The sequence below is a fragment of the Echinococcus granulosus genome (genome assembly GCF_000524195.1).
Source record: "Echinococcus granulosus chromosome Unknown EG_S00052, whole genome shotgun sequence".
Classification (NCBI taxonomy): domain Eukaryota; kingdom Metazoa; phylum Platyhelminthes; class Cestoda; order Cyclophyllidea; family Taeniidae; genus Echinococcus; species Echinococcus granulosus.
The window spans coordinates 573,754-582,837 of NW_020170432.1; the positions used below are offsets into that span (position 1 = coordinate 573,754).

The 9,084-nt window shown below is 41.7% G+C and overlaps 1 protein-coding gene across 1 annotated transcript; it reads left to right on the top strand. All coding sequences in view use genetic code 11, as the record gives it.

Moving 5' to 3' along the window:
• Positions 1-6,769: 6,769 nt before the first annotated feature.
• On the top strand, positions 6,770-7,291 carry EGR_06205 (Protein snail; the record flags this gene model as incomplete). Its single annotated transcript, XM_024495454.1, has 1 exon — positions 6,770-7,291. The coding sequence occupies one exon, from the start codon at positions 6,770-6,772 to the stop codon at positions 7,289-7,291; it is 522 nt and encodes a 173-aa protein (XP_024350182.1).
• Between the last annotated feature and the right edge of the window lie 1,793 nt (positions 7,292-9,084).

Consider the following 9,084-nt stretch of genomic DNA (forward strand, 5'->3'; position numbering starts at 1 on the left):
CTAGGAACAGGGTAGAGGAGACAGGTGAGTCTCACCCTACATTATCATGAGCAGTTGCTTTTATAAGCTTCTCATAAAACCAGGTACGTCTTATTAACTATATGGTTGATATTCCAAGTGCATATGCATACAAGCCGCGCAAAGATTCCTACTCGAAGTATTTACAGCTGCGGTCACCACCAGTGCCATTTTATTTTCCGTCAAATTCGTCTCAGTCATACATTCTAATAATTGAGTCCATTTGCCTCCACAGAATCATCAGAACTTCATCATTAATTATCCAATCTGATCAATCGCGGACATTTATACTTCAATACCGAAGAATAAACTGCAACTCTGACAAAGGTATTCAAGCAGTTTTTACTGACCTACATTTAAATGGGAATTTTCCTTACCATAATAGAATAAACTAATGCCGTATCTTACACCTCGCTCTGTATAGTGATGGAAAGCTTTGTCAAGTGTGAAAGACAAATGAAGGAAATCTGCGGCAGAATATGACATTTATGTGCCAATGTACCACAGAAAGGCTGTTTCAACCCTCATTTACTAGATATTAGCAAAGGAGACAGGCTAGATAATTTGTCTTTATTTACTTAGAGTAAAGGTAAGCAAAATCAATTTGTTCTGACCTAATGAAGAGGACCACTTTAAAGGGCGCTGAACTTTTGCCTATGTCGCTATCTCAAATGTTGTATAGTCACATTGGTTTGTTTCATCAGACCCACTATTCTTTCACTGACAACTTTCGGTCAGTTATCTGGTCTCGAGTGAGTTGACTTATCTACAGCCAATAAGCAGTCTGAGTACGAATCGTGGATACTCTAGAAGAAGGTATAAAGACCGGAACCATCCAAGCCCTTACATGAGTTTACCAGTTTGGGTTTCGCAATTGGGGCGAATTGCAGCATTCAAATGGTTTCGTTACCGACACCTCAACATCTGTATTCTACAACAGGACCAATCACCTCTGACATCGCAGTTGTTCGTTACAGAGCTGTCGATGCTGCAGTATGGATCACTGTGAGCCTTGATGAGCCATATTATTTGTCATGATTCCTGCAACGGGAATGAATCAAAATAACTGTGGGAATATCTTGGGCTGCAGTTCCATGGAGTGAATTTCCATGGCCTTACCAAAGACACTTATTACCGTGATTGCATTCCTAATGCATGGTCTAGCAATGGAATTTACATTAACTTGGCATTCTAGCATAGCAAATTATGGACAATATGGTGCTGAAAAATGCCACAATGAATTCCATTGTCACAGACACCTATCTTACAAATAGTGTCCAAAGTCCCTACTTACCTATCTTTCGCTTCCAAAGTACATCTCCCGACAACCTACACTTATTCCTTCGGGCAGTAAATACCAAAAGCGTCCGATCACTGCTGGCTCAAATGCTGTTGCAGATGTCTTAAATGGATATATCTATTCTTCTGTTCTATCATTTTTAGAGTTCTGCAAGGGTCGCATGAATGCAGTTTATGCAACAACAAATAATAGATGCTTGTATGCCAAATGTGACTGTTCTATCCGAGAATTCTTTAATTAGCACTCCATCTCCATCCGCAGTAATCTTCCTTCGTTGTAACAGAATCTACCTGATAATATGAACGCCAATGCTGGACCGACTACTAGCAATCCAGCCATGGCGCTTAATAACTTTTACAAAATTCATGGAAAATCACCTCATAGCAGCATTGCCCACCGCCTTCTCAAAGCCGAAAGCACCTTCAGGAACTTAGAAATTCAATCATGCTGCACAGGGCATGGCTAACAATAAGGCTTAGCAAAACTTACGGCACCATTTGCTACAGTAGCAACAGTTCAAAGTCAGCTTAATTTAAACACGTCCCCTTTCCTCAAGTAAGTTTTTGCAAAACAATACTAGCCATTGTTTCTAGTAGAGCAGGTAGCTAAGAGCTTGTTATCCTTGCCATGAAATTTTCCCTTTCCTGCTTTGCTTCATATTTGCTCAAGCGTCTGCGTTCGGCTATCTGCAAGGTCGGTTGGATAAGACAGCACCGTGTACCTTTAAAAATATACATTAATAAGTTTTGTCCCTTTTGCCTTTACTTGCAGCAGCTATTTATAACCCCACCTAAGTGCTGGCAGCACCTATTCCTCCACGACTCGATAGGTCTAGGAGAATACTAACTGGACGTAGAGGTTGCAACCAATTCATATTTCATCTACCTCAAGAGTGTGATGCCATAGATCTTGCCATGCATTTCTCGCACTGTGCAAGGGTTATCGGCTTAGCGATTGGTGCTGATCGTGACTCAAATGAAAGCAAATATTTATAGGTAGGTCCTAGTACTGTATTTGGCCCGCACTGACTTCCTTTCGTACCAATCATGGTTGATCAGAGTGAGCAGTATTTTCCTGGGGTTTGTTAACTACAGCGATCCAATTAGTGCCCAACGAACAATCACTGAAATGAATCACAATGGAGCGGGAGCAAAGGGGCCGAAAGTGAATTTGAACTATCTTAATGGCTAGTTGGATGTTCAGACTCTTATTAGAATCGTTTATTTAGGAATCATATTCATGCCTGCTGCGAGTGTTATTTAATGACACAAAATTTGTCTTTCTTTCCTTTAACTACTCAATAATAATGCCAATTCCATCTTCTTTTACCCACTTATAATGGCACCAGATTTTAACAAAATAGCATTGTTACAAAAAGAAGGATATTATTTCCTCAGATGTAAAAGACTTCATAATCTTATAAGTGTATGAGTTGTTACATACACAAGCAAATCAGTTCAAGTAAAAACTGGCAGTTGTTTCTCCTTCTTGCGATGTAGTGACGGAAATTGCAATTAGTAGTAGGTCATAATTGATGACTTACTTACCACCAGGATCAACTATCATTCCTCCATGGCGCTGTCAAACCCATTATCGCCCACATCATTTAGAACGAAACATATTGAGGTGAGACACAAGACTATCGGTACAATATTACTTCTCTCACACATGCGGATGCCGTCGAGAGGGGCAAGTGAAGTGCGTGGAGCATTTTGAACAAGAAAAGGTAAGGCCTTTGCATGAGCATTTGGCGATATCTTCAGATTCACAAATGTTAATGAGTTGAGTTGCTCACTTTGATCAGTCAAAATGGTCATACCCATGCTGACGATGTGCTTGTCTAACCACACCGGTATGAGGCAAATTGACTGCATCTGTGCACATTTTCATCGCCAAAGATAGATGTAATGCTACTGACCTTAAAAAAGGAATGAATTGGCCAGTGCTAAAAGAATTAATTTCTGTTTTTGTAGGATTTACTCAGCCATGACAACATGTTTCAGTCATTTATTGCGTGCTATCATTTTACTGCCCAAACACTCAGCCACTATGCTGCACTCTTTCCCTTCTTCCCACTTTGTTGTCCCCTTTCCAGTAGATGTAGGTGTATTCCAAATGACAGGCATCGAATTTCTTAAATGCTCCATTTTCTGTCTTATGACGGATTTGACAGACTTGGTGTACAAAATCAGAATCTAGAGAGAAGTGAATCATGATGAGTACCTATTTTGGTATTAGGATATGATTAATTTGTGGCTCACCAGATATTTGCTTAACTCGTATTAATCTAAATTAGTGTAGAAGAGGGATTTCATATTAAGGCAACCATGTCGTTAAGTGCACAATTGAACAAAATGTCAAACTGTTACATGTTTAGAAAAACCCAGTGCACATTTTCCTCCATTCTCGCCAAGTGGGATGGATAATACCATTTGACCTCTAATGCAGGACAACAAACAACTTTGGCATAATTATGTAGAGGAAAGTATCAACTGTATTATTTGTGCACATGTCTTAAAGGGATGGTTAGTTACGCGGGCTCCTCTGCTTGGCAGATTAACCCTCATTCCATGTTTTCAAACACTATGGACTTTTCCTTACCAATGTGAAGTGTTTCTACCTCAACGGTGTCACTTTTCAATGAATCCAATCTACGTATTTACATCTGCCATTGTGCAGGCTGAGAGTATATGCTCTTTTATTTCACCGAGGTGCCAGGTGCAATTGCGCAATTCCTCGACTCTGAGATGCTGACACCTAAGGTAATGTTTTTAAGGTATAGTTAACTCTTGGTAGTTAAGGAAGTGTAAAAGGGGAGCAAAAAGTTGTCTTAGCCGAATCGCATAAGAGTATTGCGTGCAAAAGTAGGTATGATCATATATGTTCCATCACAAAATTCCTTAACACAGACGACCTTGAGAAGTAGACATTGAATTCCTTAATGTCTAGGGCGCTTTTAGAATCCGTCGAAGTGTTTTGTTGGCAGGTAATGAACAAAAATGCATTGCACTTTGAGTTGCTTTTAAAATGATCCGCCATCTTCTGAGCATATTGTGCATGGCCAAATATCGTGGCTGTGAGGCAGAAAATAGCAAATGGTCTAGTTTGAGGCATCTGTGCACCACAATTTTGGCGGGTTTTCACACTCAATGCTTTTGTGGGAAATGGAAATGCCTACAACAAAGGCCTGCTTCAGCACAGAGCAAAATAAAACTATCATTGTCATCTCACTGGATGAGGAAATGAGAATAAGCAAATGCCGTTAAGCAAGAACTATTCAAGGAGCCTTGTTACATTCCACTCCTGCTCTGCACCCCCTCAGACTGAACTATAATGTGGGCTGCGTCTTACCATAGACAGAAAAAGATAGGTTGTGAATTCATCACATTAATAAAGAAGTGGGTTCTCTCTGTCTTGTGACTGAATTCAACGTGATTCAAGTCACTGGTGACACTCTGAGTAGGGGGACATTTAAAAATGTTGTCTGGCTTAGCAATGCAGATACAGTAAGATACTTGCAGGTGCGGTACTAAAGTAAAACTAATGCCGATCGAAGAGAATCAGCATAGAATTGGCAATCGCCCCCCCGAATTCGCTGATTGTGCTTGTTGCAGTAGTGGTTGCTTGTTGCTTCTGTTTACGAGTACACCTCTATCAACAAGGTATGCGATGTTGGAGAATGTGCGAACCCATTTTCATCAGCTTGGCCAGTTAAAATCGCCAAGGAAATGTGTGGATGCAGAGGCATCGATACGCTGACCACCAAGTATCAGCACCGCGTGGAACATGAAGGCTTCCACTTGCGCATAGTTGTGGTCATGCACCAGACTCGTCGTGTATTCAGTCAGCAATGGGGATGCGGATGCAAGGACTTACGAAGCAGTACGCATCTGGATTAAATTGTTTTAATCTGATCAGGCACCTTCCCACACCACCTTATCCCAACTTTTCCTTCCCCTTCCTCCTTTATCCCAACTTTTACCTCCTATCTCATTGCTGAGGTTTCTGACTTCAACATTTGTGTCTGCCGTTACCATTACTACCATCGGTAGAAGCCGCCAATGGCTGCCAACAAGGAATAATGGGTTGCCGCTAGATATGGAAGCAATGGCAATATCTTGAACGAAGCGCATGAATTTGCAGCCAAAGGTCCGATTAGTCACACCTAGAGAAAGGCATTGCTGTTTCCAAATCCCGCTCCAAGCTTACATTATATAGCACATCTTAGGCATGTGTGGGCATAGCCACGTCTTTTTTAAACTGAGTTATCGTTTTTCCACTGGCACGAGATAGGTGCTATAGAGAAGGTTCCCCTTCGTTGGAATTCGACTCAAAACGAGACTACCTCTACACATTTGCCATCGCCAGTATGAATTAAAGAAGTAATCACCTAATTGAGCATGGCGTTTGGGTACAAAGGTTATAGTAGGAGGCACAAGGAAGCAAATCCATAATGTTTTGCAGTAGCCTTGATATAAAGACATAAAAGGGAGCCAAAAAGAGAAGAGAAAGCTGATGACATTAAGTAAACGTCGAATGTCTGATCAGAAACATCGACGGAAATGGAAGTGCAATCAGCGACCACCATAAGGGAATGTGACAGGATGTGCCCATTAAAACTTGGCGCCTCCCAGTCCTAAACACTGCTTGTGCTAACCAACAACCAGTAAGTCGTAGGCGGTTGAGCCAATAAAATTCGAGCATGTTATATAAAAAAGGCAGATACTGATCGAAGACTCGTCATCTGGTTGCGTTTCAATCGTGAGAAACGGTGAGATGCATTTCTGCCTGTACTTTGTCAGCATATATACTACTTTTGTGTCTGTCAGGACCGGATTCGTCTAATTCTTTACACTGCTATTGGCTGGGTATTTTCTTGCATTAACTTTACAATTTATTCCTTTTCATCTAGACTTTTCCATTAAAGGCTTACTAAAGCTGTCAACTGCAAAACAAGTACTCCCAAAGCCATCCCTTGCAGATGCTAGGCATGAAGCCATATGCAATGCTGAACCCAGACATGCCAACTCATTAACACGGCTTTGACATTCTCATTACCATCGTCTGCCACAACTGGCAATTCTTCCAGCATTTCCTCCACTTCTTCCATTAACCACTCTAACTCATCACCAGTATCACAACTTGAGTATAGATGCAATGAACAGATTCCAGCGACAAATTCGTCCACACTCTTTCCCTTCCAATCGTTGATCTCATCATTCGTGCCCTCTACCAATCAAATCGTAGCGCTTCCACAGCTTTGTAGTCTACCCGTCAACTCGGGTACTATAGTGCATCTCCAGGTCCATCGACACTCCCCACCACAGCAGTCCCATGGAATCAGTCTGGAAGCCTCCAATTACTTTTTATGGTGTCACTCCATGCTTTTAGCAACGTTGTTTGACCTGCTAAACATACGCATAAACACAAGTGTCGTCAGTCCTACCGATAATGCTTCCAGTTCTCCTATTACCGGAGTGGCAAGAAACAATAACATCAGTGCGGCGAGTGAGAAATTTTTCGAGCAAGACAAATGATGAGGGATTGGACAGGGAAGAGCGACCTATATGGAAATGTCGAGAGTGTGGAAAGACATGCAACAGCTCTGCTTCTCTGCGAATGCATGAGCAGAGTCACTCACGCCAGTGGAAGTGTCGCTTCTGTGCTAAGGCGTTCTCACCCAAATGGCTACTTGAGGGTCACGAGCACACGCACACAGGCGAAAAGCCCTTTGTCTGTCCCATCTGCCGACGTGGCTTTGCCGATCGGTCAAACACGCGGGCGCACATGCAGACACACTTGGCGGCGAAGCACTGTCGCTGTCCTCACTGTTCCCGATCATTTACCCACTGCGATCTGCTCATCCAACACTTGAAGAAGTGTCCATTTTCCACTCTTGCTACGAATGATGCTCACATCACCTGCATCGTCAACACACTATGGGATCTCGACTCCACCCACTCAACTGCTTGAAATGAAGAGCTGGAGTTACATCCATACCAAATTTACATACGAACAACATTCACAAGTTCGTGCAATGTTTTTGTTGTACCTGTTGTATGCGTATCCACTTTGTAGTGAATTAACAGGCTTAAATATATGCATATTCTGCGCACACTACCCTTCTATTCTATAAGTAGACGCTGGTTAACCATCAATTGCGCATCCACGAAATATGCTACACGATGTAATAATGTCCGACCAGTAGCTAATTGTATTTGTTCATAGCTCTTCTTGCTCTAACGTGGAGTCAGATAATGTGGGGCATGCCAAGAGCCGTTTGAAATAGAATGGGATCGTAAACCACAACTACGACCTTGAATGGAGCAAAGTATTCACATGATGCCATTCACTCACCGCACCGACTCTATCAGAAGGAAAAAGATAGTGGATGTAACAACTGAGCAATTCACCCGAGATCCATCACAATCTACTCTTAGAGACAGTGATTTCAGTGAAATTAAGACTACATTTTCATTTGTGCTTGTCTTCGTAATTTGCTGTTATCATCCTCTTGAATACCATACACGGCTCATCAGTCAATGGGTGGGCCCAATACTTCCCGTGTTTTAGGTTTGGTAACTTACTGTTGACAAGGCCTACCACTTCCTACATGGGTTCGACAAGTGACTTTTAATTTTCCGTTGAATTCAGTTGCTAGCCGTGAAACCTTGATAGCATGGGTAGCTAGGAATTACCATAGCGACAACACCATTCACAACCTTGCAACTCTTACTTTGTTCTGCGATGAGGATTTTGATTTACTGTTAGATAATTGAGGAAGTTTGCCTTCTCAGTTATGAACTGCAATCAGACTTTCAAGCCGCGCAAAGATTCCTACTCGAAGTATTTACAGCTGCGGTCACCACCAGTGCCATTTTATTTTCCGTCAAATTCGTCTCAGTCATACATTCTAATAATTGAGTCCATTTGCCTCCACAGAATCATCAGAACTTCATCATTAATTATCCAATCTGATCAATCGCGGACATTTATACTTCAATACCGAAGAATAAACTGCAACTCTGACAAAGGTATTCAAGCAGTTTTTACTGACCTACATTTAAATGGGAATTTTCCTTACCATAATAGAATAAACTAATGCCGTATCTTACACCTCGCTCTGTATAGTGATGGAAAGCTTTGTCAAGTGTGAAAGACAAATGAAGGAAATCTGCGGCAGAATATGACATTTATGTGCCAATGTACCACAGAAAGGCTGTTTCAACCCTCATTTACTAGATATTAGCAAAGGAGACAGGCTAGATAATTTGTCTTTATTTACTTAGAGTAAAGGTAAGCAAAATCAATTTGTTCTGACCTAATGAAGAGGACCACTTTAAAGGGCGCTGAACTTTTGCCTATGTCGCTATCTCAAATGTTGTATAGTCACATTGGTTTGTTTCATCAGACCCACTATTCTTTCACTGACAACTTTCGGTCAGTTATCTGGTCTCGAGTGAGTTGACTTATCTACAGCCAATAAGCAGTCTGAGTACGAATCGTGGATACTCTAGAAGAAGGTATAAAGACCGGAACCATCCAAGCCCTTACATGAGTTTACCAGTTTGGGTTTCGCAATTGGGGCGAATTGCAGCATTCAAATGGTTTCGTTACCGACACCTCAACATCTGTATTCTACAACAGGACCAATCACCTCTGACATCGCAGTTGTTCGTTACAGAGCTGTCGATGCTGCAGTATGGATCACTGTGAGCCTTGATGAGCCATATTATTTGTCATGATTCCTGCAACGGGAATGAATC